At 40.2% G+C, this 16489-nt stretch overlaps 1 protein-coding gene across 3 annotated transcripts in view; it reads right to left on the bottom strand.

Moving 5' to 3' along the window:
• Window positions 1-11023: 11023 nt before the first annotated feature.
• fgf1.L (fibroblast growth factor 1 L homeolog) overlaps window positions 11024-16489 on the bottom strand; it is a 42960-nt gene continuing 37494 nt past the window's right edge. For 2 of the 3 annotated variants that reach the window (XM_041585102.1, XM_041585101.1), the window contains 2 exons: window positions 14984-15087; window positions 11038-11821 (listed from right to left, as the gene is read on the bottom strand). In XM_041585102.1, the coding sequence (XP_041441036.1) occupies window positions 11627-11821; window positions 14984-15087 (299 nt within the window). In that variant the 3' untranslated portion in view covers window positions 11038-11626. 3 annotated transcript variants of the gene reach the window in all.

The raw sequence follows: 16489 nt of genomic DNA, 5'->3' as shown, positions 1-16489 counted from the left end.
CTCCTTTCATGTCCCATATCTGGGTGGTCTGAGTCATTCTTCCATTTGAACTGTAATTGCCTGGGCAACCTGCCATTGTGGCCATGGATCCCCACCTGGAAGCAACATCTGCACATTGTGTTGTTCTGGTACCAGACATTTAACTTTCCTTAAAGGAGAATTCAACCGTAAAGTAAAAAAAACCCTACCCTACATAGACCCTCCTCCTCTCCCCCCAGCCTAGCTGCTACCCCCAGGCAAGTCTTTACTTACCCCTCGGTGCAGATTCTGTCCAGTGGAGTTCACGGCAGCCATCTTCTTCTCTTTGGTAATCTTTGAAAGTAAGTGCTGTATTGGTGCATGCACAGTTTGGAGCACTTTTCTGTTTCTCATTCCGAAGATGACCGAAGAGCTGGACAGAATCTGCACCAAGGGGTAAGTAAAGACTTTGGGGCATTTGCCCGGGGTAGCAGCTAGGCTGGGGGGAGGGGGGACTATGTAGGGTAGGGGTGGGATTTTTTTTTGTCATGACAGTATCCCTAAAGTGGGAACTATTAGTGCCCTGGTTTACCCAGTTTTGGTCTACAGTGTATCCATTGTTGGTGTTCTTGTATGGCTGCGTGTTTGTACACCTTTGAGCGTATCTGTTCTGCCCCTATAATTGAGGCAGATTTACCAAAACCACAACAAAAGCTGCACATAAAATCTAAAACAGGTGAGTAGGGGTGATACATAAGAAAATCCTGGCTGGAAATTTAGAAATACCCATAAAACCTCATTGTTTTCCAGTGAACATGTTTGAAAACTTAGGACCTTACTATTTGTCTGACACAGAATTTTTCAGTCTAACAATGAAAATAAAATCAATTTTTTTAAATGCATATGTATGTAGATTCATGCAGAATTCACTATAACCTGGCTCATGCTATGTGTCTCCTGATAGGGTTAAAGAGGAGCTTTGAAAGTCGATGGTTGGCAGTTTTATTTTCAATGCTCAGCAGTTGTGGATCAGTTCTGCCAACTGGTAAGTGAAAACAGCCCCTGACACACAATATGCTCGGCAGGATTATGCCTTCCTTCCTGTTGGAGTTAAACCCTGACATTGTGCAGAGATGGCAGCGGCAGATGGAAGCAAAGAAACACTGTACTTTATTCTGATAATATTGCAGCTCGGCCCAAGCATCTCATACCGTACACCGTACAGCAAGTGGTTTACTCTGAATACTATAAAAGGAGAGTAAATAGTATGGGCTGATATTTCAACCCAAGCAGGAGGGCCTGGATGGGAGAATAAAAGGAAATGGGGCCTCAGCTCTAACCTAATAGGAATGTGTATAAAAAATATATTGAATTTCATAAAAAAAAAAGAAATGAGGCAAGGGATAGCCAAGCAGAGATGAGGAAACAGTTCAGGATTAGACTCACTAAAACATTCTTTTCAGTGATCAGAGGCATGGGGTTTAACAATCTGAACCAATTAGCCAACTGTTTTGTAGACTACGATTTTTTTTTTTTTTTTGCTACTTTTCGTAGCCACAATGTCCCTTGGTAGGGAATAACAATAGAGAAAGCATATCCTGCTAAATGGCTATGAAGATTTTCATTCATCCAGGTCGTGGTATATCTAATATAAGTAATTCTAAATCAACTGGACTTGCTGAGTATTCATTGAAGACCTCTGTGAATTTTCAGATGTCATCGCCTGAAGAGTTACAATGTGCCATTGTGATTGGATTAGTGGAAGAGTTTATATGCCGAGGACTTCCCACACCAGTCAGTTGAACTGAAGAAGCTGCTCGGATGAGTAGTGAAACGTCTTCAATGTTTACTCAGCAAGTCCAGTTGTTTTAGAATTACTTATATTAGACATACCCAATGCTGCAGGGACCCCAAAGTTTAAAAGACACCGGTAGGGCCCTGTGATGTTGATATAGGATTCCCCAAAATTGATAGCATACCTCCCAACTATGTGATTTTTGCAGGACAGTCCTGATTTTGAGAGCTCAGCTGCAGTCCTGGTTTCCTACTGAAATGTTCAGAGTTTCTCTTTGATCTCCTGCACTGATGCCAGAAAAAGGTATAATGTTTCTGAAATGTAATTAAATAAGAGGCTTTTCCATAATAGGAAATGAATCTCGCTCTTTACCTCCCCCCACTATGTTTGAACAATTGTGCCTCCATTCACTCCCACATAAGGGTGCCATCTCCAGAATCTATGATCAGTTAGCTCATCAACAGCCATTAAAGGACTTACTATACATTAGGCAATGGGAACGGGAGCTTCATGTCACTTTGTAGGAGGAAGATTGGTTAGATAGGTTCCTAGATATAACTAAATGTTCCCCCAGTATCTTGATTCAAGAAACTTCTCAAAAGGTTATGTCACGTTGGTACCTAGTCCCTGAAAAAATTTCTGCATGGTATCCTGCTACATCTCCCACCTGTTTTCGGGGTTGTGGACAGGTAGGATCCTACCTACATGTATGGTGGTCCTGTCCCAAAGCAACTAGATATTGGACACGTATTTATACCATGATCACTAGCATCACAGGCTCACTTTAACTAAGCTTCCCTGCAGTGGCACTGCTTCACGGCAGAATCACAGGATGTAATAAATATGTGAAAAAATTGATATGCCGTATTTTTTCGGCCGCCAAACAAATTATAGCTAAAGCATGGAAAACGCCTACTCTTGATATACCTTTGGTTAAGTCCAGAATAGATGGTTACATGGTGATGGAGAAGCTTACCATGATGGCTAGTGACGAGATTGATACTTTTCATGGGATCTGGGACCTGTGGCTCCGATATAGAGGACTTACTATATGACTCCAGTCCTGTCGCCCTTTACTAGAAAATACAGCCCTTGACCTAAATACCACCTTACCTATATCATGCCTATACAATGTATACCACCACGGCTGTCACTACTTTGAGAAGGTTCGCTGTAAGAGTTGAGACAATATTTTGTTTTTTTTTTCTTTTTCTCCCTTGCCTTTCTCTTTTTTTCTCTATCTTTACTGTCCCTTGTTTTCCTTCTTCCTTCCATGGCACGGGAAGTTTCTAAGGGCAACTGTTCTATTATGGCGATGTTGACTTGTTATGCTGACTCTGTACTGATGTAATGTGTATCTCTGTTTATACTGCATTTTGTTGGATATTGTCATATTGCCAACTGTCAACTTTTTTTTTCTTTCCATTGCCTTTTTTTGCTTTCTGTATTTCCTTGAAAATTGAATAAAGATTATTATAAAAAAATAAGAGGTTTTTGGCAGAGAACCCAGAATACTCAGCATCTGTACTTTGATACATGTGTAACTATTTAAGATAAGCAAAGATACAATTGTAGCTATTTACAGTAAGATAAGCAGGTCTCTTGGGAGAACTGAGACTTACAGCTTAAAGGGCAATAAACATTCATTTACAAAACTGTAATAACACATAAAACATGGCCTTAAAACCCCAAGAAATGTGATCAAACTTTCCATAGCCTGCCTTTTTTGTAAAATAGATGTGGGGTGTGGCCATAAAATGGGCATGGTCAAAAAATCTGAAAGTAATAAAACTTGAAGAGGGTCTCCACAAAGTAGGATTATTACTCACCACATTAGGGAAGTGGCCCAGGTGCACCACCCTGAGCCCTCAGCATAGGGAGCAGACAAACCATTATTATTACGGAGCAGGCACTCAAATTAAGGCAATCTTCCACCAGGAATTTGAAGCAAAGTACAAATACTTATTGTGTCCACAGCCTTATGCATTTCATGTTACAAACACTTAGTCATTTGAGTGCCTGCTCCATAATTATTTCAGGTATGTGAAAGTGGTCACAATAAAAGCTATGCAAATGTCTGGAGTGAAACTACTGTAGTGTCGATGACAGTGAGACTATATAACATGTAGTCACCAAAGGGAACAGTGAAAAGCAGAGATATCAGATAAGAAGCAGAGCACCACAAGCAGCTCAGAATCCCATCTGATGATATAAACTCTTTTCGCTAACTACTGACATTACTTATGCCAATGTATGCTGGGATTTGTAGTTTAAACAGTCATCAACCTAGGCTGAAGATTTGGAATAACGCACAAATATAAGGGTAAGATGTACAGGCCAGGGTGTCAGGTAAGCCATTATAATCACTGGGGGTGCCTATCATTTTATACAGCGATTATACATTTAGTCCTCCTTTAATAATTACCCAGAGAAAATAGGAACAATTTCATTTACCAGCAATACCTGCTCAAATCTTGGGATATGGTTTTAACTATGGGTCTCATGGTGCTTGACTTCTAGCTATTCAGAAATATGTGCTTAGTAGTGGTTTGCGAGTCAATAAAAAATACAACCCACACCCAACCCTAACCACAGCCTTCCCAAACCAAACCCTACCCTACCCCACCTGGTGCGGCAGCTCTATTTATAGACCAATGCCCGACCTGCCGTCTCTGACATCATGAAAAGGGGCAGGGCAGGTGTGCACCTATAAATAGAGGCTGCCTCCATAGGAGGCCAGCAGTGTAAAGCCCCTGGCGAGGAGAGCGAAAGGGAAGAGCTCACCCCAAGCCTGCCCACGACATTAATCTTCTGCAGAAGTCAACCGGAACCCACCCAACCCGTGGGTCCCACAGGTGTGGGGCTGGTCCACATATCATTAGTGACTAGCCACACAAAAGTCTGTAGTGCATGCCTCAGGGTACTATAGTAGTTCTTAACATGGAAGGCCTCTAAATAACTCTGGCACTCTGGGAAATGTTGGCCAAAGTTCAGTGATCTAACAAATGTTTATTACAAAGTTCACCACAACTAAAGCTGGTCAGTACAGTTTACAAAATCCTCATTATCATCTTCATCTTCATGTAATTATCCTGTCCCTCTGTGTTTGATGTACACTTAGCCTTCAGTTCCAATCCTTGCAGATTACTAAGAGTCCTGCTGAATATTTTGGCACTGAGATGTACTGCTCACCAATGACTCCTCATTCTGACATCACCCATGACTTACATGTTCCTCCTTTCGGCAAATGGAGTTTCTGAATGTTGCTAAATTCCCCGTCAGCCTTTTTGTTGAATCCCAGGCTTTTGACTCTGTTTCCCATTCCCATTAGCAGCAAATAAACCACTGAGGATTCCAAAAGCCACACTGCTAGTTTTGGAACACATAGGCCCGGGTTGCAGAATGTCCCATATTCATGTTTATCCAGAAACAAAGCGTGCCTTTCAGAGTATGAAAGTAATCACAGGAATTGCATTGCTTAAAGGAAACGCCTCATTTTTGGAAGGAAGACTTTGGCTCCCTTTTGGCTATTTTAGAACCAAGGTGGGAATGTAGAGGAAAAACACTTCAAATGAAAATACAACAGACAGTGTAATGATATTAAGGTTTTTGTTCTGCATTATGATGCTGAGTTCCTCTCATGCTGCTGCAAGGGTGTGGCATCCAATGGGTTAACCTCATGTAAAATCCCTACAATAAACAGACTGAAGTTACATTGGCAACCATACCAGAATCATGTCTCTGATTTCCCTTTCACCCTATTGGGCAAGACAGATCTCCAACTCATTGTGGTTTCCAGCCAGATAAAGCATAAATATACTATTCATATCTTTAGGAGGCTTCCAGTCTTAGGACTTTTCCTATGTTTTCTGGCAACATTACAGCTGGCATGTTCTCCACTGGAATACCCTAATCTGCAATTGTAGAATTAGATTTGGAACCCCGATGAAGGTTCTTTCTGGCCCAAAAAGTGCATTCAACACTCTACACAATGTACTTTAATTACAGGTTTAATTGGGATTTTCCTTTATGGACTGGGTCTCTAAAATGGAAATCCAAGACCCATAATAACTTAAAATCAGAGACAAAGTTTTTGCGTACGTATTTATTTTAGCCATCTTATTTTAGTGTCTATATCCAAGACCATTAGACCATATACTTATATTTTAGATAAAGTTTTCCCTTTGTGCTGAAGGTGACAGGTACAATCCACTGGTCAGAATTCAAACCATTTTTGCTTTACAGAGGCATATGTTACCAAAAGAATGAGGAATCCTGCAATATGAGACACGCTCAGAGGGACAATATTTTCTGTGCGCAGAACTGGTGTTCAAAGCTCGACATCCAAAATCTACAGAAAAGCCTATAAATAAGCAAGATGGTCTGCTGCTTTAAAACAAGCTCACATTCCTCTAAATTCCTCTAATATTCATGGAACTAAAATGTGTTATTGTAGCTAGTTTCAGTAAAACAATACTCTCAAGGAAATATATTTTACAAAGACAGTGCCAAACCACCAATTTAAACGAACACATACTGCATTGCAAATTTGTAGTTGTATAGGTTTGTATATTAAGTTGCAACCTAAACCTCCAGACTTGCAAAGCATTAATTGTTTGTACCAAAAAACTTTTATACACATACAGACCTATCTATACACTTCCATATATAAATGATATAAACTGCGTTTCCTTAAAATTCTTCCATTGCTTTAATCAGTCTAGAACTAGCATGATTGGCTCATGTGAATTGAATAAAAACTGTATTGTGGATGATAAAGGCCAGCGGAAATTAGGGTTAGAATACTCCAGTTTTGACCCGGACAACCCAGTTTTCTATTGCAATCCAGGTCAAAACTGCTTGTCCATATTTCTAAATTTTACAGGGCTTTGCCATGCCAACCGGTGATCGCATGTCTTAGCACCGCCCCTGATTTCATAGCCCCTGACATGGCTCATACAGCGCACTCAAATGCCTAGCATGTTGTATTATGGTCACAACTTCAGTTTCTATATAAAGATATTTCCAATGGCACTTTTAGGAAATCATATTACAGCATAGGGCCTAATTCAATTCAGAAAGTTATCTCCTGGTTTATCACATGAAAACTCATGGATGAGCAGGCCCGGATTTGTGGCGAAACCACAAAGTCCCGGGCCTAGGACGGCAACAGTGTCCGACTGGCCCACCGGGATACCAGGAAAACTCCCGATGGGCCCAGGGGTCAGTGGGCCTCTTGCTTCTAACCATTTGGCCTATTTCATGGCCATTCCCTATTTCTTTATGAGAACAAAGAGGCTTAATAATGGAAGAAAATAGTATAGTATGTTGAGAAAAGAGACTATGAGAATAAAGAGGCTGAGTGAGGATAGGAGGTATGTAGTTTGGAATATGGGCCCTCAGCCTAAGGTTTTCTGGTGGGCCCCTGGCATCCCATTCTGACACTGGACGGCAAAATGGTAGGGGCGGCATGCACCCAGTCGCATTCTAAGAGGCACCAATTGCCAGCGTTTTGTTGCATGCATGCCCATGCTTCTGCAGGGTTGCACCCAAAGTTGGCAGGTGCTAGGACCCTGCTGCGTGCCGTTACCGGGCGCTAGGACCCTGTGGCATTAAGCAGTCTCAGGCGGCGAAGTCAGGAATCCAGGCCTGTGGATGAAATTCAATTAGAAGAGAAAAAATTTTCTCCAAATTCAGTTCCATTTTTTCCCCATCGATTTCAACAGAGTTTTCACGTGAGAAACAGTGTGGAAGAATACATTTTCCAGTGAACTTTGTACATGACATGATATGAGGTTTCACATTATGGGATTCTCACTGCCAGTGCACTAATAATGCCAAATATCTGGAAATTCAGACCCTTAAAGTTACTTTGGGCAACTATTTGCCACCCTGGTAGCAAAGATGCCCCTGGTTTGAAGGATCTTTGAAGGATTGTTTGCTGTTAATACCTCCTTGTTGTAGATCCTTCTTATATGACCCTGTGGGAACAATGAGACCTGTGGGATGCCACACCTCGAATGTTTTCTTGGACACACCAAGGTGCAGGATATGACCAGTATCCTCATGCTTTAAAATAGTAGTAGTAATTCTTTGCTCACTTTTGCTCTCCAAAAATGTGTCCAGACCCCACTTAATATGATTTAAGCAGCTCACTCCCTTTGCTGTAGCTGGCAGATTCCTTAATATTTCCTCTGGAGTTTTGTTAAATATTTTGTCGCTAAAAAGACTTTGTGCTTGCAAAATTATATTACATACAATACATATTGCATCGCAAACTTTGTTATGAAGTCGTTGAGGTCTTTAATCAGTCAAAAAAGGACACAAAAATGGTCTCTAATGTTCGCAAGTGTCCTTGCGCAGGTTTTTTGTGCTAGCGAAACAAATTTCATTCCCCCATTGGAGTCCAAACACAAAGCGCCGTTCAAGTAGGGGGTACATAGGGCTGCACAGGGTTGTGAGCAATGACTTTCCTTGCTTTGTGCTTAAATTTCAATGGTTGATAGACCATCACATTCTGCTTAGATGAAGGTAGCTGACTTGTTTAAATGATACCATCCTCTCAATTTAATATTGCTTGAATTTTATTTAGCATTTTCCTGTATATGATTTAAATAAAATACAATAAATATATAAGATTTTTTATACTAATGATACAATTACATTTAAAAATGATAAACACATATTTTAAACATACGTAATGTCAAATAAACAGAATTTGTTATAGTAAACACTCACGATATATTATGTGGTCACATTAGTTGTTAGTACTGAACTTTTACTTACTATGCAAAGGATGCTATTGTTATTGGAGTGTAATTCTCCAATTCACATTAAAGCATAAACACATGATACTATGCCGTCACTATACTCACGGTAAACAGAAGTAATGGGAGCAATGGAATAAACAAGTGCACAGTTTGCGTCGGTCCTAGTTATCCAGTAACCAATAGTAGCCAATCAGCAAATAACATTTACTGCTCTTTGAAGGCAAATGCCTGAGCTAACTTTGCACCTTTTGTTACATTTGAATTGCAAGGTAAGATGCAAAATGCAAAGAACAGATGCAAGCCACCACCAGTGCACTGGGTTTACCCCCAGATAAAATTGGTGGATAAATGAGCACAAAGGAGCAGGCCCAGATTTGTAAAGAGGTCATAAAGGCCCAGGAACTAGGCCAAAGGATGAGCAGCTCCCTACTGCTCCAGCGCATGAGTGTTTACGGTGAAGGGGTGTGGTGTGCGCAAAGGCTAGGACCATGCCGCCTAGGGGTGCCGCAAATGTAAATCCGTCCTGCTAAGGAGGTTGTTTTTTCACCCCATGTGGGGTAATGTAATAAAAGGCACTGAGTTTGCCCAGGAGCAGGAACTAATAGCAACCAATCAGAAGGTAGAATTTATTGAATTTACTGTTTAAAAGCAAACATCTTATTTGTTGCTATGGGTTACTGCTCCTGGGCAAACTTAGTGCCTCTTACTACATATGAGGGTAAGTGCTTTACAGCTTGCATCAGGGTTGTTTGTACATGACCCCTACAATGAAAGCTAGTACTAGGAAATAGTCTTTTCTTCAAGCCATGCATTTTCTCTTTATGTGCATGCAAACAGTAAATGAACAGAATACTCACTCAAATAAACATCTGTTTTGTGTTATCTCCTTCCAAACAACATCCTTGAATGCTCATTCTATATGATTTCTAAATACAACTTCATTAATGTAGGATTCGGTACATCAGTTATAACAAGCATACAAAAACTGCTCAAAGCATAAGCAATTCACGGTGCGTTGATTCAGTAGATAGAAGGACAATTTGAGCTATGAATTCAGTGTGCATGAAGATGAATGAATACAATGTAATGCATTTCTATATTACTGGTGTTTTTCAACTGGTTGGGTTGGACTGGATTTGGTCTTGAATGGGTAGTTAACTTTTAAATTAGCCTTATCAACGATGAAAGCTTCCAAAGCAATTTACAATTGTTTTTATAATATCTTTTTATTTATGCCATTTTGAATAATTTTTTATTTTGTTCTGAATGCCATTTACTTGGATCCTGTATAGAGATGCTAACCCAAATTGAAACTGATCTGGGTGAATACTGACTCTGCCTGCCAAGCCCCTGCCTAATACTGACCCCTGCCTCCTGATCCTGCTCTCTTCTTGCCTGTTTCGAAGGATTTTGGGTGAGAACCCAGAAATATCTGTGTACATAGACAGGGACTGGGAACAGCTGATCAGGATACACCTAGCAAAAATTGTTTGATTTTTTTGCTACATGTATAGCCAACTTTACTTACACTAGCAACCAGACATTGGTTTGAAAAAAGGCGAATGGGCAATAACCTAACGGAAAGGGAAACAATAACAATTAAGAATACTGATGAATACGGTAGTTTGGCAGACAATTCTTGGTTGTTGAAGTTCATGACCCCCAGGGCATCAGGTATAATTTTATACTGCAAGCTAGGCAGTGGCAGAACAGGAAGGCAAATTAAAAAATAAAAATAAAGTAAAGATTTTAAAGTTTAAGGGGCCCATTTACTTAGTTCGAGTGAATGAATAGAGGAAAAAAAGTTCGAATTTCGAATGGTTGAATATGGCTACTTCGACCTTCGAATGGGCTACTTCGACCTTCGACTACGATTTAGTTCAAATCGAACGATTTGAACTAAAAATGGTTCGACTATTCGACCATTCGATAGCCAGTCCTACCGAGGCCAATGTTAGCCTATGGCTTCCTAACAATTTCCCGATCAAAGGAATATCCTTCGATCGTTCGATTCGAAGGATTTAATCGTTCGATCGAACGATTATTCCTTTGATCGTCCGATCGTAGGAATATCGGTAAATCCTTTGACTTCGATATTCGATATTCTTCGATATTCGAAGTAGAAAGATTTTACTTCGACGGCCAAACATCGAGGCTTAATTAACCCTCGATATTCAAACCTAGGTAAATGTGCCCCTAAAAGTTACTGCTAATTGTTACTTATAGTTACTAACCTTTAACTGAAAGGGGTTGTTCATCTTTAAGTTAACTTTCATGTGCAATTTCAGCAGTCTGGTTGCTGGGGTCCAAATGACCCTAGCAACCATGCATTGATTTGAATAAGACACTGAAATACTGCATGAATAGGAGAGGGCCTGAATAGAAAGATAAGTAAAAAAAAATAATACATTTGTAGCCTTACAGAGCATTTGTTTTTTGTAGATGGGGTCATTGACCCCCATTTGAAAACTGGAAAGAGTCAGAAGAAAAAGGCAAATAATTTAAATAAGATATAAAAAAATAAATAATGAAGACCAACTGAAAAGTAGCTAATAATTGCCCACTCTATAATATACTTAAAGGTGAACCAACTCTTTGAAGTTAAAGGTGAACTTTCCCTTTACATCATAACATGACTGTATACAGAAAGCATCTGAACCTGCTACTTGCTGATTTTAGAGTAGAGCAGAAAGGGCAGTTGTCCTGGGACCTCAATATTACAGGCTTCCTTAGGAGAAAACATATTACATTGCATAATGACTGTTCAATTTTTTTAATATGTTAATATAATATATCTGAGGAATGTTTAACATGTGGCCCTCCTGCTGTTGTTAAACTGGCATGTGTCAAGCAAAGGTTGCAGGAAGGGAGGGCTGAGAGTTGTAGTAAAACTGCAGCTGGAGGGTCATGGTTTGGACATCCCTAAATTACTTTCTTGTTTTATCTTTGCCAACTTAGATTGGGGTCCTAGTCTTCCTGTAAGTCCCCGCATCTCTATCACTGGCCCTGTCAATGGTGAACGTTATAGTATAGTTAAAGAAACGGCTGAAGAGCTACGTGATTTGCTTCTTGGGAGTCAAGTCGGTTATTTTGGTGGTGTTTGCTAGTCAGGTGATGCTGGCAGAGGTAGGAAAAGGATGGCTTTTTGTCCATAGTGAGTCCTTGACCCCTTTTTGCTTGCCCCGTTCTTCTTTATCCCCACAAACCAGTTCATGTCTGCGTACTTCTTTGACTTGTATGTGTTATAATGATTCTCTTCTAATGTCTCCAGAAACAGGCATTCTTCATTTGGCGTCAGCTTGGGGAAAAAAAAAAAAAAAGAATAACTTTATTGCTTGTTGGAAAATAAACCATTGGTTTTATATTTAGCAACGTCAGTCCAGAGCACTGAAATAGACCTGGCTGGCTTAGAAATTGCTTGCTGTCGCTCAGCCTGTATACCCAGCCATACTCTTAACATCCTGCTGTGGTTCTGTCTGGTATTTATTGAAAATGTGCTCTTTTGCATTTCTTTTCTTGCTTCTGTGCCTCCGAGTAGGCTATTCCTGCAATACTCTGTCCTTTTTATTTTTGCATCTGACAAGTCTCCCTTCTAAAGCAAAGTTCTTCAACCCCTGAGGGACATGTTATTCTGTCTAGTCGTGGCTATAGATTGTTTCTTCATTTGTAAGGAAGGAATTTTGAAATAGATTTTGCTATACAGAGAAAGGTGATTTAAAGGGGGGACTTCACTACAGATGGTTAATAAATCAGTTTGACACGGTTGTGCCTGGTATGTAGAATATGTACTTTAAACTTGCCATGAAAATGTGGTCATTTCAGGTTTCCTTTTGTGTATTGCACCTACAGGTTGCACACAAATACTGTTATTGATTCGGCTACTACTTGCCTGATTTGCCAGTAAATAAATTGACAATATGTAAGTGCAATTAGATTGGAATGCAGGGTAAATATGCTGCCCAGTGTGAAAACAACACTATTGGGGTCAACAACCCTTGGCAGAAGTGCAAGATCACAGAGTGGTGCAAGAGTGTTCTCCTTTGTGCTAATGTAGAGAACACTTCTGGGTTGGGTCTGTGGATATCAGGATTTTAGATTACAATTATATATATAAGGGTTATGTATTGTATAAACTGCAATGATTATTGAACAGGACACTGCCAGAGAACAGCTTTGTTAGACTCTACAATTCAAGGTTAGAGGCATTTCTACTAATTAGGGTTGTAGAATGTTTGCACAGAACTAGGAATACATCTGTTGTCTCATGTCACAAGTATTCCTAGTGCAAGGTTGAGAAAGACACCTATAGCCTCAAAAACACACCCACTGCACAGATACCATTCTGGACACTGTGCTAGCACAGCAAATGTACTTATTTGGACTAGGTCAGGAAGGATTATACTAAAATGGACAGAGAGGCATAGTTATGTTAAACCAAGGACGATGATTGGATGTCAAGGGATCAGCCCCATGAGGGAAGAAATGGTTAAAAGGTTGCATGTAATATTACTAAAATGTCCCCCAACGTCCTCACGAGCTTTCAGGATGTGTGAGCTATTATTTAATACTCTGTATTGTAATACTCTGTATTAACGTATACCTCAAATAAAGCTGTCTGGTTAATTTCCTGAGAGAATCTGTTTGGTTCAAGTCAGGCCCAGGGGGAACTTCGGGGCCAGGCTCGATTTGAGTAAGTATTTATTCAAATCCAAGAGGGACTTACTCATCGTGGCTGAGAATCTTATATCCCTGGAGGACTATAGGAGCATAAATCCGACAGGGTCTAGCGTGAAGTCAACCCTCTCTTTAACACTTGCCAAAGGACAGGAAGTAAATATAAGGTCCTGTTGAGGCCTGTATCTGCCACTTCTCCATAATTTGCTCATGTGAACTCACAGTAGAAGACACAGTAGAGTAGAAGGCAGGGTGCAAAGTGCATAAAAACAATGAATTGCACCCAGTTAGGATGTTATTTTCCATTTGGTTCACAAGCCCTCAGATTTTTGAGCATAGCACTTTGCACCACTTGAGTAAATGAGTTGTGCTACTATTTTCACTATTTCACTACCACTATAAATTGGAATATTCCCATTATGATTCAATTCAGTGAGAAAAAGGTTTATCATGTGAAATGTCATGACGTGATTCAATCTGAGATGCTATTCAATTCAGAAAAATTTATTTCAAGGTTTATCACGGGAAAACTCTATTGAGGTCTATGGGAAAAAAATGTAACTCAATTTACAGAAAAAAAATTGAATCTCGTCCATGACTTTTCATGTGACAAACTATGTGATAACTTTTTCTCACTGAATTGAGCTTTTTTCAGAAATCTGTGGGGGTTGTTAAGAGGTTTAATTAGTGGCTATCTGTTTGTGATTTAAGTTTTCCTAAAAATCTTAACAATGTGAGAGAAAATGTGCTTGTAATCGTCCCATGCCCTCCTGGGATACTTAGCCAAGTAACATCCACCTAGGGAACTTGCAATACACACTTTAGATAAGAATACTCTGAAGGTTCATACAACACTACTGTTAAACTCAGAAACAGTGTATCAACAGGCACGAGCACAGTTCTGCATTAATAGTTTCCACAACAAGAAACATGGACAGCTTAGGTTCCTCAGGTCACTGGGCCATAGCATGCTGCCATGGCGTCTGTCAGGGACGCTGTACCTTTTACAGACTTTCAGCAGTTGTGTCAAACCTTGTGTTCAAGACACTTGCTCCTATTCCCCCCTAGTCCCTCTTCCACTGGGTCCCTAACTGGTCACGGTACTGCAAGGTACACTGGTCCCTCACTCTCTCCTTGTTGGAGCATCAACTGCTTGACTACCTAGCCTGTCACTAACTCTCACCACCTTGCAGCAAGCTCCAACAAATCTACCCTGAAACTATTTGCCCTGTCTAGTTCTGCTGGATACCTCTCTGAAGTGGCCTCTGATGTTGCGCACTCTCCCCTTCTCATCGGCCAAAGAGGAAATGGTACCAAATAACAATATACATAAAATATAATTTATCCTGCTCCTTGCAGGCTTGTGTACTGAAACACACCACAGACAATATAATTCAATCAGGATATAGAGATTATACTTCAATTAATGTAAGTAACTTGGCATCTATAAATCCTGTTATCTCCGGTGTGCACTGGACAGTGAGGCAATAATTAATAAATGAAAACTATAAGGTGTTGAGCAGAATTCTAAATCCAGAGCAGTGTAAAGCTGGCAATATGTTGATTGGCTGACTGGCCTGCGGGATGAACAGATGGATACTGTACATGGTATGGCCATTTTTCTATTGGCCCTAAATGAAGAACACAGTTGTGATCCAGTCAATCTCTCAGATGGATGTCTGTTATTCTGTTCAACCTTTAGGCAACATGTTTAGGCCAGAACTACTCCTATAAAGAAACCAAGTATCTTACAATACTATATAAGTATAATCATTTTCACACTTACAGTTCCATATAACTGTCCACTGGAGTCCATGGCTAAATAACACCCTGTCTCTGTGGTCTTGATATGGACCTCACCTTGACTTAGTGCACTTAATTTCAGTGTAACTAAAACATAAAAAAAGAAAGTTGATTATTATGCAAACAATAGCATTCTTATTATAAAAAAAACTCAACTTCTGAATGCTTTATTATTTATTCTTACAGCAGTCTATATATTTAACAGTCCGTGAGTTCCTAAACCTAACATTTTTTTCCAGCTGCAAAATACAAACTTATTCTGTGAGCTGCTGACAGATGTGACCTGGCAAACATTATTCTTGGGTTGTTCACAGTAGGAGTATAATGTTTAGGTGATGAAGCACACTAATAAACCATTTATATCACAGACTGTACTAATAATTAAATACATAAATACTTATTTGTGAAAAACGATTACAGTTTGAGTATGGATCTGGGCACTATTTGGCCACCCACTCGCAGGGTCAAATTGAGCTGATGAGACACACGGGGGCTGTGGTACAAAGGTGTCACACATCTAAGTGCCTATGCACTGCTTGTCTGGTGGGATTTTCAAACCGGTCCAATTTATATCTATACAATTTTCAACAAGATGTCAAGTCAAGTGGATTTTATTGTCATTTCAGACATATACAGTAATACAGTACATAGTAGAAATGAAATGACGTTCCTCAAGAACCCCTGGTGCTATATATAAGACTATACATAAGACTATACTGGGTACATCAAGTGTGAGTTTTTTGAAAAACAGAAACTCTAGTACACGGTCACGCTGGGCAAGGTAACCATTCCAGTTCCTTATGAATGTATTTAGTTCAGTCCTTGGGAGTCGAGATACCTGATGGCTTGTGGAAATAGACTGTTTCTCATTCTGGAAGTCAGCGCTCGAATACTGCGGTATCTTTTACCTTTTAGAGATCATGTGCAGGGTGGGTGCTATCCCTGATGATGCTGTAGCCTTCTGGAGACAGCGGGTGTTGTAAATATCCATAATGGCAGGTAGCGAGACCCCAATGATCTTTTCCGCTGTCCTCACCACCTGCTGCAGGATCTTGCAATCTGATACAGAGCAGTTTCCATACCAGGTAGTGATGCATCTGCATAAAATGCTTTCAATAGACCCTCTGTAAAAGATAGTGAGGACAGATGGTGGAAGGTGGGCTTTTTCAGCTTTTGCAGAAAGTAGAGACGCTGCTGTGCCTTCTTCACTAGCTGGTGTTTAGGGACCAGGAGAGGTTCTCCGTCAGATGGACCCCAAGGAATTTGGTGCTCTTGACGATTTCCACTGGAGGCCCGTCAATGTACAGTGGAGAATGATCCCCACGTGTTCTCCTGAAGTCGATAACTATTTCCTTTGTTTTGTTCGTATTCATAGACAGATTGTTAACTTTGCACCAGTCTGTTAGCTATTTCACCTCTTGTCTATATGTTGGTTGGGCTGGCCCGTTAGAGGGCCCCATACATTGGCCAACGAGCTGCTGACTTTGTA

Source organism: Xenopus laevis, chromosome 3L (genome assembly GCF_017654675.1).
Source record: "Xenopus laevis strain J_2021 chromosome 3L, Xenopus_laevis_v10.1, whole genome shotgun sequence".
NCBI lineage: Eukaryota > Metazoa > Chordata > Amphibia > Anura > Pipidae > Xenopus > Xenopus laevis.
The sequence above is the reverse complement of the archived record's forward strand: the minus strand, read 5'-3'. Positions and strand labels throughout refer to the sequence as shown.